The following is a 24,728-nucleotide window of genomic DNA, read 5'->3' on the forward strand; positions in this document are numbered from 1 at the left end:
CAACCATGTTGTTTGTCATAGGTGAACAGTTCAAATCAAATAACTTCAATGAAAATAACAATGAAATCTAATCCAAGGGAAACACTATTCACATTGTCAAAGATATATGAAAACGACATTACAATTTAAAGAAAATGAGACAAAAGTCCCAGGAGTTAGAAACTGTAATAGTTGAAGATTGACCTCTTATAGTGAGATCTTTTGGAAGGCCATCGTAAGAAGACTTTCTTCTTGAAAGATTGAATCTGTAAATGTCTTTTGAAAACTTTGAATGCAGATTAAATGGTAGCTTTTTCTTTTCTCCTTTTTCTTCTACATTTGGTGCAAAAATGCTGATGGTCAACACACTCATAGCTTTAGCAGAGTCTAAATGAATTGGTATGTTTATGATTTACTGTGGAATATCTTCTCCTCTAGTTCTGTTTTGTATATCACATTTCACTCGTTTGTTCATCCCGATGCTGACTAATGAACAAATGGTGCCTCAGTGTTAATTGCAAACAAGGTTATTCATAGCTCAAGAGACCTACTAACTGCTGAAGTGTGCAAAAATATTTTGACTTTGTCATCTTCTTTGTGTCATCCTTTTAATCCTAGTTGCTCTTATATTTCACCTCTTCATACGTTTGCTTTATTGTGAGTCCATCCTGCATTGGTCGATAATCTTTGAATTGTGTTTAGTTTAAGAAATATTCAAGTTACACTTTAAGGCACTCCAAGGCTACTTCTCTGACATCTGTCCATTGGCATGAATGTCACAGAAGCGACATGTTGAATGTTGAGTGAATCTGTCGATGTCATTATGTCATTATGTATTTATTGATGAAACATGTGACTCAAACGGAGCTTCTACAGCAATACAGTATAAATGGATTATCAAGCAGCTCATTATGCGGGAAATGATCTGCTGCAGTGACGTGAGTCTTAATGAACTTTGCGCGTGGACTTGCGTGACACACATGCTGTCATCCCCGAAGTTAGCTGTGCCCCCCCCCCCACCCCAGTGAAGCGTCACTCTGACCGCCATCGGGCTGCACTTCACATCCACTGCCAATGCTCTCGATCAGGTGGCTGCTTGCTGCTTCACCTTCCCCCGACTGGCTGATGCTGAACACCTGCACGTGGCGGAGGACTGCCTTCTTCATCCCGTACTCGAGCTCCAGCCCGCAGCGGCTTCACTCCTCCCGTCAGGCGAACGATGAGCTCCGATCTTCCCAAAAGCGAGTCCACTACTTCTCTGCTCAGGTCCTCGGGGCTCAACCGCAGGTCCGCGCACTCCTCCGGTAGCGGTCCACGCGACCACCGGAGCCAGCGGGCTCAGCATCACCACACCGGAGCTGGAGGCGGAGACTGCGAGGGCTGGACGGAGGACTGCGAGACGAGCTCACGGAGACCTCTCTGCCAACCGAGACATGCCGACTCTCACCGGGTGCAGAAGAGCCCCGCTCAGCACCGACAGGGGAGCCTCCTGGATGACGGTACCTCTCAGGAAGAAGCGAGACACCGCACGAGTCGGCATCAAAAAGAGCGAGGCAAGTCCTCCAGGTCCAAACACTCTCATCAGCACCGCGACTCTCCTCGAGGTGAGCTGCCTCCTGCTGCGCATCACCGGGACAAGACCTCTCCCACTCCCTCTCATCCAAAACAACAACAGGACGACGCGGCTTTCTTATTCGAACCCAGGGAGAAGGTCATCATCACCGGGTCGTCCTCCAGCCTCAGCTCTGAGACACCTGCGACCGGCGTACCTGTAAAGTCCGGAAACAGCCGCACGTCCAAACGACCCAACGCGCCCGTGTCAGAGTATGACGCTAGTCTCCATCCCATAGTGAAGTCAGTCTTTGGGCAGGTAAGCAGGGCATTGGAGAGGAAATTCAACTTTTTTCTAAAATGTATGTTTGTTTGTTGAAGTAAACAGATTCCTATTGCTCACTGATGTCGTGCAACACAATAAGAAAAGGACATTCTGGTGAATAAATCATCAGCAGCAGCAGCAGCATGAGTCAAGAATCCAGACTCAAAACTGAAAGTGATATGTTTATTTTATAAGGTCAATTTAGAGAATGCTGTCTTAGCTTTAGCTTTAAATGCATATTTTTTAGTCAAGTAACATTAGTTTCAAACATTTTCACTGTAAGAAGAGGTTTTAGGATAGCTTTTCCTCAACACAGAGAAAATCTTGGAGAGGCAATGCAAAGAGACATCCCCCTCCACCGGGTGCAATTAAAGCCATAGGTGGTAAAAAGAAGCCACTCAAAATAAAAGCTAATTTATAAAGTGAAAGAGAGTATATATATATATATATCAATATGACAGGACAAAAATAATCCTGTCCTATAAAAGGGAAGAGGTGTATTAATGTGTATTATGATCAACAAAGTGAAAGTTTGATAATCTACTCCTGTTTAATGCCAAATGTACTGTAGCCGTGGATGCTCATTAAAAGTGTATGATCTGCAGAGATGACTGGTCGACAGCAGGTGAGGGTACTATAGGTTGGTGAAGGGGAAGCTGGAGGCCATGGGTGACTGGACCTCCGTTCACCCCAGTTGAGCAGATTAAAAATGGATGCATTCATTCAGTCCAAATCTGGCTTCTGTTTGTATCTGGTATCCATCAGTTTCATGATGGGATGGTGGGGGGGGGGGGGGCTGCGGTCTGTCAAGCATCCTAATATGAATACAGGCGCTTTACAACAGCAGGGGGATCAACTTTCCCCTGAGTGGAAAACTTTTCAATGATGAGAGCTTGTCACACAAACAACACACACACACACACACACACACAACACACACACACACACACACACACACACACACACACACACACACACACACACACACACACACACACACACACACACACACACATAGACACACATATATGTAAACCATTTATATAATGTGAGGCTGTGGCGAGAGGGTCAACAGCAAATACAGGTTCTTCCCTGCATCACCTGTTCACTAACACATCAGTTGTCTGCCACACTTCTCCCTTGACTACCATACACTGTGCAGTCGTACATTGCAGCAGGCCGTCTATTCCTTGTTTCATTGAAATCCTTCTCTCTGCGTTGATGATAAAAAAGCTCAAGAGGAGACAATTACCTCCCCAAATGCTAATGTGTTCCAGAAATAACTCCATTTCAATCCAGGCCAGAGCTTCAATCAGTCTCAGGGGTTCCAGTGAGGCGATATCTATCAGCGGTGTGCTATATACGCTCTCTAGAGCTGCTGACATGTGTGGAAATAGCAGATGTTTTTTTCGTTTCCGGCAAATATGTTTTCCACCTGAAATTGTTGGAGCTTTTGGGAAACAGTGAGCATTTTTTTTAATACAATCTTATTGTGTATTTGAATAGTTATGTTGATAAAATGTAACTGCAGATCTGAGCTCTGAATGATCTTTGGTGAGTGGAATGTGAATTGCAGATGAATCAAATAACAGGATTAATCATCAACTCAAATTGAAAACATCACATCAAAAAGTTTAGTCACTCAGCGATGATTATATATTTTGAAGCTGAATCAATAATTAGTTTTCTTTGATGTCACTGTGAAGTTAAAGTCAGCTGTCAATAGTCAAAAATGGATTTCTGAGTTGACGATACTCATTATGCACATCAGTGTTTGTGTGAAAGAGAGAGCAAGAGAAGGTGAAAGATGAATGTGTGAGACTGAAAACAAAATTATATTTATTTTACACCGGCTCAGCATCTTACCCAAGCTGTTTTATTATAGAGACCCCACAGTCATAATAAATGTCTTTAATGCTCCTTGTGTAGATGTGGCAGAGCAATGCAGAATACAGGGGGAGATATAACCCACTGCAAATTTCATGTTTTCTTACATAACATCAAGATCTGCATACGACACCAACAAAACTAATTCGCTGCCTGTGAAAGATAATCTAAAAATAGCCCATCAAGACCTAATTTTGAAATTCTGGAGGAGGGCGGAATGTTTTTTTTTTTTTTGCTTATCTTGGTAGAAATATTCAAATGCGTTGGCAAGCATGATACCTGACCGAGCAAATTTGAGACACTGTGGAATAAAAGGGCAGGTCGCCATCATGTATCTCCAAGCTACTAATTAAAAATCCACAGTTTCATATCCATAAGATGATTCATGATTGCAAATTAAAGGCTAGTGTGGGGGTTAGAGCAGGGACAAATGTTAGCTGCTTGAATGTGTTTTGCGGCTCTATATTTGCATATAGGTTGTGGCGTTTATTAGACGTTTGTAATGTGATTAATTCACCATAGTCAGCAAAATTCCCATTATTTCTGCACGTTAGGCCTTTAAACTATCCAGGTTACACCATAAACCTTGACCAAGGACAGAGCATGAGTGTTTTTTTTTCCCAGTAGAAATTCAGTTTCTATTTTAGGATATTCTAACACCCACCACATCCCTCAGCTTTTGTGACCTTCAGTGACCTTGTTCTAAAAAAATACCATCACTGGGAATCTTTTAATGCGGTACAGGGATGTTATTGAAAGAGGTCTATTATCTCCTGCTGAGAGATTTATTATGGAGGAGATGATTTTCTTTTCAAATTAAATTCAGATGAAAGAATTTGTGTGTTAACCAGCAGAGGGAGCAAGTACCGTTTGCACTAATGGGTCTGAATTCAAAGAGTGTGTGAGTGAGAGGGATTAACCGTCCACTGTGTGTCACATCAGTGAGACAGGAGAAGTGATACAGGCTGGGAAAGAAAGGGAAGGAAGCGAGGCAATGGGATAAATCAGGAGAAAGCACTGGCAGACCTGATGATTGTTATATAAGACAAACGCTCATCAACTCTCACTTCCCTGCTCCCACCTGACAGCTCTGGAGACAATGTGAGGAAAGGTCTTAAAACACAGATTAGCCCTTCACTTCCTCGCCTGGTTTTACTGTTACTCATCTAGCATTCATATCCACTGATGTTTCCTGTCTGTCGTTCCCTTTTTCTCTTTTTTCTTTGCCCTCATAAAAATCTCTCTTCCTCTGTCGGGGTCACACTGACCTTGATGACGTCTGTGAAAAGAGAGAGGAGGCGTGTTTCACAAGAAAAGAACAAAATGAGTGGAATAAGGGGGAAAAGATGGGTGGAAATAAGAGAAAAAAGATCATCGTATTCACCCCAGCATATGCCTCCAGCAGGTCTAGAGTAGGCTATTTTTAGACACAGATGATATTTTTATATCTGCGCTGGCAAAGAAGGAGGTGGAAAACTCACTCTTTGGTTAAATCCCTTTTTTTGAGACGAGGATTAGGCAGTGAAATGTAAAAGCCTGCGCACACAACTGCACAGAGGCTGCAGTGTTGAGCGCACAAGTGTGCACGAAGATGCTAAATATTCTTGGAGACCTGAGGCTGAAAGGGAAAAATCAGTGCGAGACAGAGGACGGAATAAATGAGTCAGAGGAGAAACAACAGGTTTAATTGACTAAATGAGACTCGTCAATATCTTCCACCTGATGACGCAGTAGGTGTTTTACCAGACCAATTTTACATGAAGTACCGTCTGAAATAACACGGAAATACCAGAATAATCAGCATGAGAGCTGACAGTTTTAGCCATGCGCATTTATTAATCAACTGTAGGACAAAACTGTGACGTCTCAGCCCGAGCACAAGATGATGACGCAAGTGTATGTATTTTTTCACCGCTTAGACGTCCTCCAGTGACGACAAGAAGACACGGACAAAACACAAATCTCATGGTCACACTATTTATCCCTTTTGTCTTTGCATCAAAAAAATAGACTGCGAAGTAAACTCAGTATAGCTTCAGGGAGAAGACCACATTTGACCGGGACACGGTTACACGTCATTCCATCTTGCAGATAACAAAAAAAGATACAGAAGTGCTCCTTTTATTTTAGCCAAAGAACAATTGTCAGGTTGATGATGAACGCATGAGAGCTTGCTATTACATCCATCCCTTCCTTCCCCGTCCTACATCTTTCAGCTCATTTAACACACTGGATGGTAGTGGATGAAACCGGATTATATACGACTTCAAGATATTCAGTGAAAAGCACAAGAAATGATTAGTATTTCCTCTTAAAATGAGCCTCCTGAGGAGTACATGCATTTAGATTTCTTTGTATCGTGTGCATTTTTCAAAAATCTCTTTGAATCTGTGGGATTCCTGGAAAACCAACCCCAGATATTCCTCAGATATACAGATGAATTTTCTCCCGAGATGCTCGTGAATTGCTGTCCGTTTGTAGTGTGAAAGTAGTTACGCAAAGTAAAGTGTGTGTGAGTGAGAAAGGGTGAGGAGAAGGATACTGGGGAGAGAGAAAGGGGGAGACATGGATCTCATGCCCGTGCACACACTATGGTCTGACATTATGAGAGCTGACGGCTCCTGTGTCTGACGTCTGATGTGTTCTGAAGTTCACAATGAGCCTCCGGTGAGAGGCTGGGTGAATCATCCGCAGAACAGCACAGAGGAGCCGCGGAGATATTGAATGGGAGCGAGATCTGAAGCGACTTTGGCGTGAATGTGTTTATTTAAATAGCAGAGAATAGACAAGGTCGAACAAGAGAGGGGAATAAGGATGTTTATTAGTATTACATAGCATCCGGCAAAGTTACCTCAAGAGTAAATGCTGCTGGTAGAATCCTAAAATGAGAGTTTTATACTGTGTTTTAGGGTTTGTAGTTTAAGCATTGGTGGAAGAAGCAGTAAGATCTTTAAATTCCCCCTCGGCTCCTAAAATGTGTTCTTCTTATTGTTGTTCACTTGGATGTTTGACCTTCACTGTGCGGAGTTTGACCCTAGTGGGCTATTTTCACTTTCAACTCCTGAAGATGTTTCACTCTGCTAAACTAAAGACGTGTTCAAGCGTGCTTTTGTGACATCACAGCTTATTTGAAATGCAATCATGGTTCAATATGCAATTTACACAAGTAATGATGCTGAAACGTAAAGCCTCCAGTGCACATGCACTGAGAATGGAAAATCAGTGGAGCTCTATCTCTTATCTTATCTTTTAGGTAGGTAAAAGTACCAATTTTACAATGTAAAAATACAAGTTAAAGCCCTGAAATTACAAGTATTATCAGCAAAATGACTCATTATGTAGAACATCTTATTGTAGAGTGTTAATCATTATTGTTACTAATGCATTAATATGGATGTAATGTTAATGTTATCACTGGTCAAACTGCTGATAATTCTAACTATTTGTATATACTATTTGGTACATGCATATAAAACAATTTTTAATTTCTATAAGCTGATCATATTTTTTATCTGTAAAATCTAAATCTGCAATGTAAATAGCTGTAAAATGAGATGGAGGGAAAAGTGCATCATTTATTTAGTGGAGTAAGGGGGTTAAAGTACAAGTACCTCTAATTAATGTATAATTTCCTTTGCATTGTTGCGTTGTGGGGGCGGAAGTGGCTCAGGAGTAGAGCGGCTCGTCTTCCAATAGGAAGAACCCCGTCTCCTCCAGTCCATGTCGATGTGTCCTTAGGCAAGACACTTAACCCCAAATTGCTCCGGATGGCTGTGCCAGCGCAAATGAATGGTTGTGATTGTGTAATAGATTTAGTCCGCATTGACAGGTGCCACCTTGCATGGAAGCCTCTCCATCAGTGTATGATTTTGTGTGAATGGGTGAATGCTGACAAGTGTGGTGTAAATGCTGTGAGTGGTCCAAAGACTAGAAAGGTGCTTTACAAATCCATTTACCTTAAACTGCTGGTGTCAGATGTGTTTGATCTTTGGCTGATCACTCACTTTCTCAATACTTAACAATAAGTGTGTGTGTGTGTGTGTGTGTGTGTGTGTGTGTGTGTGTGTGTGTGTGTGTGTGTGTGTGTGTGTGTGTGTGTGTGTGTGTGTGTGTGTGTGTGTGTGTGTGTGTGTGTTTGCATGTGTGTGGATGAGAGAGACTGAGAGAGAGCATTTCTTTCCCCGACTGTGTGTGTTTGCAATTTCACGTGTTGGTTTGCATCCCTGGTGTTTCACAATCCATATGTGATTTCTTTCACATTTTGGCTTTGATCTGTCGTTCAAGCTTAACATGACATTGTGATGCTGTGTGTGTGTGTGTGTGTGTGTGTGTGTGTGTGTGTGTGATAGAAAAGGGGGATGGATGCCAGGGGATGAGTGGGGAGAAATGAGGGAGAGTAGGGGGTGTATAGAGAGCGTGTGTGATATTTTTAGCTCCACAGCCCAACATCCGCGTGTGTTTAATCGAGTGTGTGTGTGTGTGTGTGTGTGTGTGTGTGTGTGTGTGTGTGTGTGTGTGTGTGTGTGTGTGTGTGTGTGTGTGTGTGTGTGTGTGTGTGTGTGTGTGTGTGTGTGTGTGTGTGTGTGTGTGTGTGCGTGTGTGTGCATGTTTGGATTAGTGTCTCCAGCGTCTCGCTCAGGGGAAGGTAATATGCTTGTCCGAACGAGCTTCTTCTGTCACATTCGCATTGATGGTTTGAAACTGTGGGGTGAGCCAGAGAAGTGGAGAGAGTGAGGGTTAAAAAAGGGCAAAAGATAGACAGACGGACGGACGGACGGACGGACGGAGAAAGAGATGGAGAGGGGGAGAGAGAGAGAAGGAGAGGGCGAGAGAGAGGGTAGAGGGGAGGGAGGAAAGACACTGTAGGAGGGAGGATGGAATGAATAAGCAATCTTGCCTTTTTCTACTCCTGGCGCTTGCATCTCGCTCTGATCACATGCATGCTTCCTCTCCCTCGCTTATCTTTGTGTTGTTCTGATCCGTGCTCTGTCTTTACATATTCCCTCTTTTGTTTCAGCGTCCCTCCCCCCTTGTACCTCCGGCGTCCTTTGCCTGTAGGTCCTCCCGGTACACTCCTTCGTCCTCTCCCTCCTGCCTCTTCTACCCCCCCTCTTATGATACCCCTGCTCCTCTCCCTGCCTTTTTCCAAATGTCCTCTTATATCAGTCGATGACCCACTGAACCCTCTTTCCCTTCCTAATCACCCCTATTCCCATGCATGCCCGGAAACATACGCAAACACACATGCATTCACTTACATACAGCCACACTAACACAGACACAGTTAGAGAAAAAACATAAAAACAAGAAGGATTTTTTTTCTTTGCAATGGGCAACTCTGTAAAGTCGCTTAAAATTTTCACCAAGAAGGTAAGGTCTGCTCTGCTGTGGTCTCCTTGAATCCCCTGAGTGTTGATGCATGTCTGTCTCATGGTGTGTCCCCAACCTGACCAAAAGCTTTCTGACTAAACCCTGTACTGTCTGACTGGGTATTCACTGACGGGATGTCCTGAACTGTTTCCCTGTGTTTTGTGTTGCCGGAGTCCAAGCATATGGGAGAATAGTGAAAGAGTTTTTCAAGATAAAGCTTGTGTCTCATGCTGTAGTTTCAGACAATTTTATGATTTTATAGTCTTTATTATTGACTTGACTTTGAGGGAAACTCATTTTGCATGTTTAGGGCAGAGCTAATAATTGTTCCATTTTACAATATGTCTTTTTTTTTTTAGATACACGTTCCCTCTGTGCTCATTTTCATGCACACCCGCATTCCCTAGAAACCCATTTTAGCCTTTTAGACAAAGGTCAGAGGAGCTGGTTAGTGCTGCTTTTGCTGGACCTCATTTGCTGAGATGAAGTTGGTGAATTTTGTATCTTGTCGCCAAAGATTAAAGTTAGGGTCAAATTGCACGGCTATGCAGCCTTGCCAGCCAACAGAAGATTTCTAAACTGTTGAAACTGCACCTGCGGGATGTGACCCGCCAGTGTTAATGTTGCAAACAGGTGTGCTCTTTTAACTACGTCAGATTCTATTAACTCAAATGTAGCGCTGGCATTGAAGCTTTTTAGATGACGACGCAAGTGCGCAATTGAAGAACGACGAGTGAAGAAACATTCAGAACAATATCTATATTAGCTCAAGAAGATGACCTTGGTTCGTACAATACATCTCGTACATCAGCTGTCCTCATTGTATCGGCGTATGCTTGAATAGACTCTCAGTGTAGCAGGCAGATGGTCCAACAAATAGGTATTCCTTAAGATCAGCAGCTGCACATCCTTGAGAAAGCACGATATGACAAGCAACTGTTGATGCCATCTGTGCTAAATCGGTTGGAGTGGTAGAGAAGTTCTTGCTTGACTTCGGCCTTTTTTTCTTTCTTTCTTTTTATTGGCTTATATAACTACAAGCGCGTGGCTTCATAGTACTTTTCTGGCACGATATATCCACAGACAGCCTAGCTCCATGCATCACTTGGTCAGATTACCCAGTGGGCATCCGTTCCTGTGGTGGGGTCTGTATGAATGCATGGACTGGCATTAGGACTGGCAGGGGAACAGATGGAGTGTGAAGGTCATTTGTAGAGAGTATTATACGTTGTATATTCGCATGTAGTATATGCTTGCATATTCATTTTTCATTACGCATGCATGTAGTTGTCTTATGGTCCCTGTACAAACATTTGTAGATGGGTAGCTTATGTCTCTGAGATTTAAAGCAGCAGCAGCAAAAATGGTCCCTTGGTAATTCGCTGTGACAGTGAGTCCACTCCACTCGCTTTTAGTTGGATTTTACTCTACTGCGTTGGATGTTACTCGGCCATAATTGAAGACTTGTCCGACATTTTTCATTCAAGAAGAGATGTTTCTGCTGCAGTAGACAGTCAAATAATATGGTTTCTGCATTTTGCCTAAGATTAGGCAGCTGCTTTCTCTAATTCAAATATTAGCCAGAGAAATGGTTTGACCTTATTTGGCTTTATCTAGAGGAGGTTTGTTTTGTCCACAGGCGAGCAGTGATTGCCCAACTTTTTTTTTTTTAATTAACCTGTAGCTTTCTCTGTAATTGGGGTGACTGCTATGAGAACACTTTTTGCCCCCTGGTTAGTTGGATAATGGGTGATTATAATGAAATGGCTGACTGAACTTTACCCAGATCTTCAGGACAACAGCATTATTCTGTAATGTGCTAATAAAAAAACAGATATTCAAATAACTATCCGAGTCTTGTTGATTATAAATACACTGCGTCATCATCAATCCTTTGATTCCTCTAACCCCCAGACAATGCACTACCATATGACTACCAACACATTTAGACAGTGTCATTAGTTGGAATCATAATGCTGTCAGTTAAATGTGGACTCATGTGGACAAATTGGGTATTAGAGCATTATTCCAGTTTATTACAACGTCGGTCTTATTTTTAGTTCAGCCCATCATTGCTATCAGTTATGATTATATTATTATAATCTCAGCAGAGTCTGTGTTGAGATGGGTCAGATGGGGCAAGAAACATGAGCAGTCAGATAATCTAAACCGCTTCATCTGGAGATAAAACCAAGTGAGTGCGCCTGAAATGTTGATTATAATCAGTAATTGCACGCCACTTTGGTAATTATGACCAATTTGAACCAGTTGGTCTGTAACTGTAATAATGTTGACAACATGTGGTTGGGTTTTGATTTTACTCATTGCCTCCATGTTCTCTTCCACATAAATTTGGCTAATATAGGGGTTTATTTAAAACTTCTATGGTGACTGCTTGTGTTTTCTCGCCCTGTCCGCCATCATTGTGATGCTGTTTTCCCAGATCTCAGCAATGACTTTGGTGTTATGTTTTCATAACTTTAAGTATGGTTGTAGATTAGGGAAAATTGGCTTGTCCTTTAATCACAAGGTTGGCCCAAAATGTACGGTTGAAGATTAAAGAGCTGCTTTGTGAGGCTGTCAGTGTGACATATGCATTGTATTTTTGCAATTAAGTTAATTCAGCCATTGGCATCATCTATAATACGCGATGCCCTCTGCGTCATGTATTTATTACTTGATAGTGTTCTGTTGTGCAGTATTGTGACCTGCAGGGCAGATTCATGGACGGCATTAGTTGCTCTTGTCAGGAAATTACAACCTCTTCCCACTGACGGAGGTGCTTCTCCATGACTGACCTGACTCTACACGTCTGTATCACAGACCTGACTCCACACCTCTCTATGATTGACCTGACTCTACACGTCTGTATCACAGACCTGACTCCACACCTCTCTATGACAGACCTGACTCCACACCTCTCTATGATTGACCTGACTCTACACGTCTGTATCACAGACCTGACTCCACATGACAGACCTGACTCCACACCTCTCTATGACAGACCTGACTCTACACCTCTCATAACTGACTATGACTCTATACTCTCTATGACTGCATGACTCTAGATTGACAGACATATGTCCGTCATCCCCCCTCCTAGTCGGTTCCTTTTTGACTCCATGCTGCCACAGTCTGAGTCACAGTCTCCACCCCTGTCTTTGCCCCTGCTCCCATGTCCGGCCCCCCACCTCGGATGCTGCTCCAGGACCAAAAGAAGAACTACAAAGCAGTGCAGTCTGAGGAGGGGGGCACTGGGGGGGCCTATCTTGAGCCGCTAGTGGCCATGGCCCAGAACGGAGCCACTATGCACACCGTACTGGGGCCTGCGTGCATCTTTCTACGCAAGGGCTTCGCTGAGAACCGGCAGGCTGTACGTAAGTCCAGACAATATCATGTGCATGAATCCCGAGAGATTATCACACAACACAGTACACGCACAATAACAGAAACATGAGATGAATGAGTGTAGTAACCACTTCCCACTGTCACCTCAGCACTCACAGCATGTAAATAAACGCAGTGGACATGAGTAGATGGCATTTTGAGAATGTGAAATCTTTCCTTTTGTTAGCAAGAATGCCGAATGCTGAATGCAAGGCTGTGTGTGTGTTTGTGTATAGTCCTGCATGAAGCTGCATTACTCATAAAATTGTTGGACATTTGTATCAGGATGGAGTGTTATTAAAACGGGGTTATGGTGATGACAGAAATGCTCCTTACATTACAATCTTCTCTCTTCGTCTTATTCCAGCAGTGACAACAACACGGGTTAAGGTCTTGTTATTAAAGAAAACAGGGATGTTGAAATCCTCAGTGTAGACAACCGCTGTTTTACTCACTGTTCTGATGACAAGCTCTCGCATTAACGTCGTAATGGAAGTATGGGTTGAGATTGGGTCATTAGAATTCACTGGATTTTAAATTAAAGGAACTGTTGCTCTCCATTGTCTCTGCATCTCCATGCTATAATGTATCCTGTTTCTGCTATTATACTTCTATCCTATTCTTTTATAACAGGGTGTCATAGAGTGCCAAGAGTCTGCATGTTTTTCTTCAGCAGGTGACTTTACTGATAAGCTTTTCCTTCTCTGGCTGGAAGGGAACATGCTGACTCTTGGCACTCTGCGGCACATACCTGCAGTCACTTATTTTTGTACAGCATCCTGTTGTGCAAGGAATCCTGGGTAGTGGCATCATTTTTGAAAATAGCAGCAGTGTTTGGATCCTAACCCTGCAATGTGTTCTTTCACAGGACCGAGAGTTAAGGCCCGAAGAAATGGATGGTATGGCACTTTTATTTTTACAATATTCTCAAATCGTTTTCATATCTCTACAAAATGTAACCCTTGTCTCCCTCGCTCTCAGAGTTGCGTGAGGCATTCAGGGAGTTTGACAAAGACAAGGATGGGTTTATCGGCTGTAAAGACTTGGGGAACTGCATGAGAACTATGGGCTACATGCCAACTGAGATGGAGCTAATAGAACTGAGCCAGCAGATCAACATGAATTGTAAGTAGTGTGTGTGTGTGTGTGTGTGTGTGTGCGTGTGCGTGTGCGTGTGCGTGTGCGTGTGCGCGTGCGCATGCTTGTCTCTTAATCATTTCCCCCATTCCTCTGACAAACATTCAGAATCAGTTATGCATGTCATCACTGCAGGTTTGAGTTCAATACTTTTACGGACACTTTAAAAACAGTGCTTAGGCTTCAGCAACACCATTAATCTGACGGAGTACAAATATTTTTGTCTCTAAGAATACCCTGGAGGTTAATTCAGCTTCCTCTTTTCTATCTGTCCTACAGTGGGAGGACATGTTGACTTTGAGGACTTTGTTGAACTCATGGGGCCCAAGCTTCTGGCTGAAACGGCAGACATGATCGGGGTGAAAGAGCTGAGGGATGCATTCAAGGAGGTGAGGAAAAACATGAAGAGTTAGTTTGATAACAGCATTATTGTAGAGGGTTACCGAGTTCTACAAGTGTTAGTTAGTCATTTTTCATTTGTCTCTCTTTCTCTCATCATTCTCAGTTTGACACTAACGGTGACGGCCAGATCAGCACAGCAGAACTCAGAGAAGCGATGAAGAAACTTTTAGGACAACAGGTACAGAGCTGCTGAGCGAGTCTGTCCTCCTGTTCGTTGCTGTCCATCAATCATGGTGTCTGTCTGAATCTTGTCTGTTACTACTTGATTATCTTGCCTGAGTTTGTGCCGTGGATGTTCACACCTTCCATCACAATCTGAACTTTTCAGGTCGGACACAGAGACCTGGAGGACATCCTACGGGACATCGACCTCAACGGAGACGGGCATGTAGACTTTGAAGGTAACGCATCCTAAGGCAGTGTGTGTCACCTCTCTAGCAATTCATACAACGTAACACATTTCACTGTGTGTAAAGCCTGGATATCATACATGCTTACACCATACTTTTTATATATTATTATTCTGTCTCTCTCTTAAACACACACAAATTTCAAAGTAAAATCCCAACACGTGTGCTTGGGATGAAAATATCAGAAAGGGCTGCTGTTCTTAATAGCACAATTACACTTACATTAACACAATTTCACGTTTCCCCTGCATTATTTATGCAATCTATCCGCAATAATGTCTGAGCAACATTTGAGTGCTAGAATACATGTAACATGATTAATATGATTTTTTTTTTTATTTGGGTGTGTGGCAGAGAAGAACCAAGTCATGTCCACCTAAACTTATAGTGCCCATAAATTAATTTGTACTGTAAGTTTTAAAAAAATCAGTTTGGATCTACAGTATAATTATGTTGAAAGTTGCTAAGCAATACTTAGAAGTAAAAAGGACAGCAACTAACTTATTCAAGAGGTTTAATTTATTTGTTATAAAACACACTTGATAGTGTTCTGGTGTCCCGGTTTGTGACCTTGACCTGGGTTGTGCTTGAATACGCCTGACAAACGTACTGTAGTGTTCAATTTCACTCTTATTTTAGCTCAGTTTTTGCTCTTGAATCAACTCCTGAGGACAATCTTTTGCTGCTGAATGCTGCCCTATGTTAACCAGCTAGGTGCTAAATTATTTGGTCTGTTGCTGAAAACAAAACAATGCTATAACAGCAGTGAAATTAAACCAAAACAGTACAAAGTTGATGATTCACCATAGTTTTGTCATTATGAGCAGATAATATGGTCCATTGTGTATATATATATATATATATATATATATATACAATATCGGTTAGTGCAACTTTAAATTCCCTTTAAATTCCCTAACATAATTTTAGACATGCATGTAAAATATGATGTTTATGTTAACCAAACTTATCATAAGCCATAGAATATTTAAATTGAGAAGGTTGACCTGAAGCAAAGTTTATGTTCCAGTGAATTAATAAAGGTTTCTTAGTGAAATGAAAAGAAATGACATGACCTAAGTGGTGCTCTTCCAATAACACAGAGTCTCTGGTGATCATAAAAGTCCTTTTGGAAAGACTAGAGCATTTGCTCTATATATTAAGGAGCAGTTGTGCTGCAGCATATATTTCATTAAACATTTTTTTAACTAAAACCCTGTAAAACACTTCGTCCTTTTCTTTAATTCTCAGAGTTTGTGCGGATGATGTCTCGATGAGTTCCTGACAGAGATGCGATGTGTTGAAACACAACATGGATCCTCTGTCGACATAGGAGGAAGAGGTGAGAGTCCAGTTTGGAGTGACGATGGATCTGGAACTTCTGCACTGTCAATGAACAAGAAAACAAAAACATATCAACCCAGCCCTGAAACTGCCATGCTGAAGCACAAAGGCTGACTACTACAGCCGGGAGCAACACTGTTGATTATATGCTGCTGCTGTTTCTTAGAACATGCACAAACCAACAGCTGCATTTTTGACTTTTACAATGTATGTTTTAAAAAAAGCATATTTACCTTTAGTAATAACATTTTTAATGCTGACTCAATGGGTTAAGGGAAATGGGATTTTTGATTTAGTTTGCTCAAACACTATGTTGATAACTGTAGCAATTAATAATACATTTTCAATCGGCAGTGAAACCAATATAGCACATTCCTCTCTAAAGCTGAGGACTTCTTAAGCACAAATCTGATATATGGCAATAAGGAGATATTTCATGTGATCCTGTCAAAGCTGTGTTTGTGTTTTGTGCATACTGTTGTTCCTACTGTAGGTTTATTATGTCCTGTAAGACTACCCTGGTTAAGGCAAGCCATTATATTTGTTCTGTAATTACTGTATGTGTAACGTAGCATTGATGCTGTTCTTCTGACTTTAATAACATTATGCCTATCATACTGTGAGATATATGTCATTTTCAGTGTGTGTAAGACTCCTTCAACTGCAAAAATGGAAATTCTTTCTAGTTACAGTGAGTTGCAAACCTTGAATGCGATATGCCTTTTGAATTCCACATGTTTTATTAATTCTGAATATTATACGGCATTAATACACACAGAGTTTTACAGATCATCTACTCACAAAGGTAGGTGATAAACGTGAAAGAGTGTTAATTCTAAAGAGATTCAGTTAATGCTTTCATTTGTATCAGAGGGCTTTGATAAATATACTTGTTTTTGGGGGGGGCTTGTGAGTCTACCGAGTCTTCAGAAAAGTCCTAAAGTGATTTTCACTTTGGTACAACTTTTAAATTTTTAACTTTAATACCTCAAATGAATTTAACAATCAACCTCTTCCATAAACAGCCCCGAACATATGCTCTAATACCAATTTATTTATCCTCTTTAACCTTCATTATCTATATATGTAAAGAAGCAGCATTTGCTTCTTTATGAAAAAAGCCAAAGAAAGTTTACAAAAATATCATTTGAGTCTTATTCAGTGTAGTAAGTGTACGCAGTGTGTTTTAGAAATATGATCCATTGAATTATATTTTCAAAATGGCTGCTTGAAATGCCCTTCCTGGTTCCGGGGGCAGTTAAATTATTGGTTGACTGTTCATATATGGACTTGGGTTTATGCATGCTATAAAGTCCAGATATTCTTCTAAAAGGGAAATCTTATTTTGTGTTTTTACTTGTCTTACATGTGTTAAACTATGCATGCAAGAAACAACTGACATTTGTAGCAGAATATATAGAAATAAAGATTTTTATTGGAACTTGATCACAGAAGCAATTTCTGTAAAATAGTGCTTGTGTTGTATGTTTTAACAGTGTTGTGAGGGCATTATTTTGTCCAGACGGCCACATTATGGGGACACTTGTCTTTGTCTCTGTGGACATTTGGGGACAAACGGCGTTAACCAAATCCTTTAAAGAAAATAAGTACTTTATTAATCCCTTTTGGGGAAATTAATCTCTTTCAGGCCACTACGGACTGAGCTACTTATGGCCCCAATTTAAATTTTTAAGGAAACCTCATCTTAAGAATATCAGAATAAACTTGACCCGTGCACTTTTAGATTGATGGCGAAAATGAAGTTCCTCAAATCCAACAAAGTCTGTAGATCAGACAGAATCGAGTCTTTGATGTTTCAAAAGTCAAAATGAGCTCCATCGAACATTTCACTGTGGTTTTTCAAAATTAAGAATCTCTTGAAATGTGGAATGAGGCTCGTAAAAAAATAAGATGGGACAAACACAATTCTCACATTTACAAAAAGCACACTGTCAAGCCTTCTTTAGTATTATAAACACCTAGGCTTTTCTATACTTGGCCTTTGACAGAAACCACAAATCTTATAAAGTCTGAATTCCGTTTTTTTAACTGCACTTAAAATGATTCCAGAGTCTTGCAACTTGGCACACACACAAAAAATCTTCACCATCAAAATATCCTTCTCATTGTTTAGTCTGTACAGTACCTACATTAGGAAGGAAACTAAAAACATTGTAACTTTGTTCATTTTATTTCGGTGCAGTAGAGAGGCCTAAACCTCCTTGTGCTTGGGTTTTCTGCATGAGTAGCAGTCTGGCAATGGGCACATTGTTCTGTAAGGTAAGATGATGGAGAGCTAACTAGGCTATTCCCCACATTATTTTAAATTATTTATTAATTTATGTATTTTATGGTTTCCTTTGGTACCATATTTGCTTATTTTTATATATATATATTTATATATATATATTTTTTTTTTTTATTATTATTATTTGAACCACTAGTATTTATTAAAACTATATGATGCTAATAATAATCCACAAAATATTATTTCAACATGATGGCCTTTCCCAGTGTGAGCGCATTAAACAGGATTGACAGCGGCCCTCATTGACCACCTGTTGCCATGACGACCCGATACAACTCTGCCTGCTCTCGTAGTTAGCATGTTGCTAACAGCCTGTAAATCCTCCAGCACCGTGTCAGCCCGGACTGTCCAGATGGAGGACTACCTGACCGGCTGTCAGCTCAATCCTCCTCGGGCACACGACTACTGTCAGGACGGTAAGATCCAGTTACCCAGGAGCGTTAGCGAACACATTTTGAGCCTTTAGTCATTAGTCTTTATCAGCCTAGCAGCTCACCTGTGAGCTAGCATGCATCGATCCACACTCACAGACACTTCCTAATGATCAATAACATCTACAGGCAGGGTGAGTTACTGGTTCAATGGTGAAGCATGGTAAACTATATATTATTTAATGACATTGTGGAAGTTGAAGGGTTGTTTCTAGATAACAGAGGAGCTAGTTAATGAGCACTTCACTCTGAAACAGGTGTTTGTTGACCTTCAGCGTCAGATTATAACGTTACTGTAACAGCAGGTATGTTGTGGTCCAATAAACTAGCCAGCTAACAGTGAGCTGAACTGAAGCTGTGGGTGAATAACTTAGAAATGTGTTTTTTTTTCTTCAATGCATCCAGTTTTTCTACAGTCTTTGACTCATTGTTGCAAATGTAATCATTAGACAACATTAACATTAGATCCCAAACAACAGTATACCAGTATTAATATTAAACTGTAGCCCAGGATGCTTGATTATATCCATAATATGTCAATATCATAATCATTTTATGACTTAAACTATGCATGTGAAAACCTAGCTTACATATTGACCATCAGCAAAGTGTGATGTTGTTTAAACAGTCATTTAGAGTCCATCACAATGTAAAACAAGTCACCTGAAACAGGAAATGTAAGATTATAATGTTTGTGCTGTTTTTGTCAGATGCATACAATGATTTATTCCTGATGTACATTACAGGGTAGGCTTCAGACACCGAGGCTTCAAACGAACCTGAAGACTTGCCTTAAAGCTGGGTTACGCCGTGGTGTGCAGCCTACCTCCTCTCTGTGTCTCCTCGGCTGTTGAGCAGCATGACTTGGTTTACATTTCACGCTGATAACCTGCTGTGCAGGTGTCTCGGCATTTCCATCACTTGTCTCCATGTCTGGTTGACTCTTCTGTTTGTCTTCATAATTGTCCCAACTGTACTTGGAGTCTCTTTTGGTATCCGCAGACTCTACATGAGGACCCTTCTCAAGATCTTTGAGGTGAGCTTGGTGTGGTTGTAATGCACAATATTATTAAAAGAGTAGCATACAAAATCAAAGTCCTTTGTAATATGCTGTTGGTTTATTTATTGATTATGCATTGTACATAACATTTCAGAAAACAAATATCCTACCTCCGAACTGCTGTAGTTTTACATCAGAACCCTTTTAGATACTAGTATATCTTCCACAAAATATTTTTTGCATTGTGAATCTCACTGATTTTATAAAAATAAAAAGAATACATTCCCTGTCCATGGGACCCCTGGGTTCTCTTAGCTCAGGGAAACTAACAGAGGCACAGGCCATGTTTCTGGCTCCCTTTCCTCAGGGACTTAGCTTTTGGATCAGACCCCAGGGGGGAACAAGCTTTTAGCTATGGGACTACCATCTGGGTTGGTGTAGATACTGCAGTGTGCTTAGACTCCTGGGATGGAGTTTATCCAGTGGGATAGTTTTAGATATGGTACAGTGAACAAAAACTCAGCCCCTTCAGGTTCTGTAGTTGTTAGAACTCCCCTTCTACGCGATGGATAATGGTAGTCAGTAGTCTCTTGGAGATGGTTCTCGTGGCTCTGGATAAGCTGTCTTTATTCATCTTAAACCTTTATTCATCTTAAACCTGTAGCTGTGCATGTGGCATATACATCTAAATCAGCCTTAGTATCATGGAGAGCTAGTAAACCTTTGGTAGTGTCAATCATCTACGCTTCATTTAGCAGATCTTGGAGTACTTGTTAGCGTATGAGTGTGTGTATGTAGTGTACTGGGTCAAATCTGTGACTAGAATGGTGTTTAGTTTTTTTCCATTGTTTTTCAGCTGCAAGCTACACAGGAAAAGATGTTCTTTGTTGCAGAGCTGGCACTCTGCAGTGCTTATTACTGCCAGCTTCATTGCTGCTCGTCAGCAATAGTTACTCTTAGGTTGCTGCATGTCAAACATTACAGCAAATTACAAAAATTTAGCAATCTTGTTTTCTCTCAGCTAGTTACCTAAATGTTTTTTTTTCTCTTAAATTAGTGGGCAACCTCACGAATGGAGAAGGAAGCAAAGGAGAAGAATCACCAACTCTATAAACCATATAGCAATGGTAAACCAGTAATATTTAGATATTTCTCATATTTCTCAGTCATGAATGCTGACTGAAACTGTATTATGTTGACTTTTAACTCACATGCATGTCTTTCTACGTTTTGTTCTCATTGTAGGAATCATAGCCAAAGAACGACCATCGTCCTTTCAGCAGGAGATCCAGGAGCTCCGAGGTTCTGCCAGCAGCCTGCCCTCAGAGCCGGAGTTTGAGATGGCGGACATCTTCTACTTCTGCCGGAGAGGTGTGGAGAGCATCTTGGACGACGAGGTGACTAAGCGCTTTTCGGCCCAGGAGCTGGAGAGCTGGAACTTGCTGACTAGAAGCAACTACAACATCCGTCATATCAGTATGAGACTTACCGTCCTGTGGGGCCTCGGAGTCCTCATCCGCTACGGCGTCCTGCTGCCTCTCAGGTCAGAGCAGCACGCATGCAGGTTCTGTTGTCGAGGCAGTAACATTCATCTCCTCTTACAAAAGCTTTGAATGTGTGAACAACTGTTTCGGTCTTGTTCCAGCTATGTCTTCTTTTTTTTCTGCAGGATTACTCTGGCGGTCACTGGCATTAGTCTGCTTCTTGTCTTGACTACTTTGGTTGGCTTTTTACCAAATAGAGAGTAAGTTTCCCCCCATTGTCATAACATTTCAAGCATGCACCTGAAGGCAGGTCCCTATACTGAGGGTAGAAAGATAATCTAAAGCTACATGACTGTGTCGGTAATTTGGCCCTTAGTAGTATACATCCTAAGGGGACTACAGTAATTACTGTGGCATTATGCTCTATGTCTTCAGATTAAGGTTCTACCTGAGTGAGAAGGTTCATCTGATGTGTTACCGCATCTGTGTGAGAGCTCTCACAGCAATCATCACCTATCATAACAGGTACATCATATTTAATGTTGAAATCCTTATGCTTATCAAAAGAGTAATCTTCACAAGTAAACAGCTTTTTGAAAATGTCTCCATTTCAAAGAACATAAGGCATTGAAGTGTATGATGTATAGTAGAACATCACCAAATTGTTTGTCTGTGTCTCAAACAAACTTGTTTGATTTCAGAGAGAACAAACCAAAGGCTGGCGGTATCTGTGTGTCCAATCACACAACGCCTATCGATGTCATCATCCTGGCTAATGATGGCTGCTACTCTATGGTAGAAAAGTCTGTGTGTGTCTGAATGTTTTTATGAGTGTTCGGTCTTCATAAGAATGAGTGATTAAAACAAATGACAGATGAGTAGAGATGCTGTTTTGGAGCCTAACTTGAGTCTAACTCGTCCCTCAGGTCGGCCAGGTGCATGGAGGGTTGATGGGAATGATCCAGCGAGCCATGGTCAAATCCTCTCCTCATATCTGGTTTGAAAGATCAGAAGTCAAAGACCGACATCTAGTGGCCAAAAGGTAACAGTGCATCTTCTCAGTATTGGCATTGCTCTTATCTTCAGTGGCATTATGTTAACTCCCACTGCTGTGCAACCACTTATCATTTAAGATGTTCAGCTCAGTGTATATTGAATAATAATACAAAATAGATTTTGTTCACCACGTATATGTTTTATGCTTTATTTGTCTTGTATTGAATGGGTGTCAAGAATCTTGGTGCACATGGTTTAGATTAGGTTTAAAATGTTGAAACATTTGATTTTGGCTTAGACATATTTATAACATTTTGATTTAAAACATAAGGTACAACAGTTCTGCACACCTACAGTAGAATTGTGTTTTTGTCTTGATGTGTCAAGGCTTTGAGCAGATAACATCAAACAGTCTTCTTGGTCATTTTGGTATGCTGTTTATTTTTGTCCTTGCTCTAAACACGTTAACAGGAAACCACAGTGTTTTCTCGGTTTCTGAAACATCAGTATGTATGTATAGCTGTCAATGAATCAATCAATGAACTTGACAGTGAACAGAGTAAAAATTCAACTCTTTTCTCTTTTCGCTTAAGCGATATCTCAACTTGACATACTGTGAAGTAAGAATTTATATAATGTTTTGGTTGAAGCTATTATAGTGATAGTTTAGAACGAACGTCTTGAACTCTAGAAGTGAGGCTCTTTAGAGGTAAGATTCTTTAGAATATATAAATATATATATATATATATATATTTTTTGATCACTTGTTTTGTCATTTCAGGCTAAGCGATCATGTTGCTGACAAAACTAAGCAGCCCATCCTGATCTTCCCTGAGGGTGTGTATGATGATTTCATTCTGATGAATACACCTGTAGAGCAGGAGCACGTAACATCTGTTGTTTAGAGTTGATAATAGCTCCACACTGTGTCTTCCACAGGTACTTGCATCAACAACACATCAGTGATGATGTTTAAAAAGGGCAGCTTTGAAATTGCCTGCACAGTCTATCCAGTTGCCATTAAGGTAGGAACTTTTTCTTGTCTTTTTCCTCCTTTCTTCTCATTTTGCTCTCACCTACGCTTCATATGGCTTTATGTCCGTCTTGCAGTATGATCCTCGGTTTGGGGATGCCTTCTGGAACAGCAGTAAGTTTGGTTTGGTGAATTATCTGCTGAGGATGATGAGCAGTTGGGCCGTCGTCTGCAGCGTTTGGTACCTGCCGCCCATGAACAGAGAGGTGAAGCTCTTTAACTCAACCTTACAAAGAAGTATGGTGTATTATGAAAATCTGTGATGGAACTTTCAGATCATCTGTTGTTTATTCTATCTACTGGAGTACTTTTACTACATTTTCTGAGCCCGTTCTTTTTTATTGTCCTGCTGTAGGAAGGGGAGGATGCGGTGCAGTTTGCCAACAGAGTAAAAGCAGCCATAGCTGCACAAGGAGGATTAGTGGATCTCATTTGGTGAGTCATTAGCCAAGTTTACATCCAAATGCAGTGCTCATTTTAATACATTTTCTGCTAAAGGATATACAATTTAGGTGCGTCTTCATCCACTAATGTTATGTGAATATTAGTAGTTGGTTCTTCAAGATAAATAGTATGTGCCTCTGATTTTCAAGTCATGTGCCATTACACCAACGCAGAAAAATAGTGTGCAACAAGATGATGAGAATTCCTGTCAAACTTTAAATGTTGGAAAGAAAATGTAGAAAAATATGTCTTCATATAGTACAGTCACACAATGCATCTCATACATTCAAATACTGTTGAAGGCAGATGCTGCACCAATAGAAGACAGCAATGTAAACATAAACAAAGGTCCGCACATAGTACAGTTGTTGCCCTTAAGTGTAATTTATTGTCATATCCACAAGGGAAGTTTTGAGCTCTTCTTCAGACTTATAGATCAGGTTTGATACTCTTTTCCTGTCTTTCCTTGTGTGTTCTCAGGGATGGAGGTCTGAAACGAGCAAAAGTTAAAGACGCTTTTAAAGAAGAGCAGCAGAAACTTTACAGTAAAGTTCTTATAGGTGAGCAGGAAGAGGTGGACCAGAGTGACGACACACATTTGGAGGATAAAAATCAAGAAGAGGATAAAAGCAATCAATCTTCAACAAAAGGACAATGAGGACACGAAGAATGTATGCTGTTATAAATACAGACTCTAACATCTCATACTGTGACATTTTGAATTATTTGATTATTGATATGTGAATTATCAGAAGTGGAGATTTATGTGGATTCACACTGTAACTGTCATTTTTACCAGACTGAGTGATAGAAAGGTGTTTTTATAATTTGATACTTATGTTTTTATTGGTGTGAAATCTTTATTTATTTACATTGTTTGTAAGATGTGGTGAGAATGGTTAAAGTTACAGTAAAGGAAGCCCAAACATTTAGACACACAAAAGCTAATAGGTCAGTTTTTTCTTTAAACCAATTATTCACAGACCAAAGTCATTTAGTGACCCCAATTTCCTGCCTCCTTTTAACTGCCATGTGAGCGTATTGTATATCTGATTAAAACACTGACCTCTTTGTAAATAATTCAAAATTATTTCAGAGTTCTTTTAAAAAGGTGCACAGCCTTTAAGAAAGCTGCATCCATTTTCATTGGCTGGTACTACTACTATTGTTCCATCACTGTCAGACACCGGCAGTGCCGACACTAGTGCGTCACCTTGCTAATTGGCTCAAGGCTTTATA

At 40.8% G+C, this 24,728-nt stretch overlaps 2 protein-coding genes across 2 annotated transcripts; both read left to right on the plus strand.

The window, feature by feature from the left end:
* Positions 1-1,198: 1,198 nt before the first annotated feature.
* On the plus strand, positions 1,199-15,966 carry cabp1b (calcium binding protein 1b). Its single transcript, XM_054613082.1, has 7 exons — positions 1,199-1,849; positions 13,368-13,398; positions 13,481-13,624; positions 13,916-14,025; positions 14,142-14,216; positions 14,367-14,439; positions 15,700-15,966. Exons 1-7 carry the CDS (start codon positions 1,199-1,201, stop codon positions 15,723-15,725), a joined length of 1,110 nt encoding a protein of 369 aa, XP_054469057.1. The 3' UTR covers positions 15,726-15,966.
* Positions 15,967-19,390: 3,424 nt separating this feature from the next.
* On the plus strand, positions 19,391-24,554 carry gpat4 (glycerol-3-phosphate acyltransferase 4). The gene is made up of 12 exons (XM_054612529.1): positions 19,391-19,567; positions 20,589-20,658; positions 20,777-21,074; positions 21,201-21,275; positions 21,451-21,540; positions 21,717-21,810; positions 21,942-22,057; positions 22,794-22,849; positions 22,952-23,037; positions 23,123-23,251; positions 23,401-23,480; positions 23,970-24,554. The coding sequence occupies exons 1-12, from the start codon at positions 19,391-19,393 to the stop codon at positions 24,145-24,147; spliced, it is 1,449 nt and encodes a 482-aa protein (XP_054468504.1). The 3' UTR covers positions 24,148-24,554.
* The last annotated feature ends 174 nt before the right edge of the window (positions 24,555-24,728 follow it).

This window comes from Anoplopoma fimbria, chromosome 14 (genome assembly GCF_027596085.1).
Source record: "Anoplopoma fimbria isolate UVic2021 breed Golden Eagle Sablefish chromosome 14, Afim_UVic_2022, whole genome shotgun sequence".
Classification (NCBI taxonomy): Eukaryota; Metazoa; Chordata; class Actinopteri; order Perciformes; family Anoplopomatidae; genus Anoplopoma; species Anoplopoma fimbria.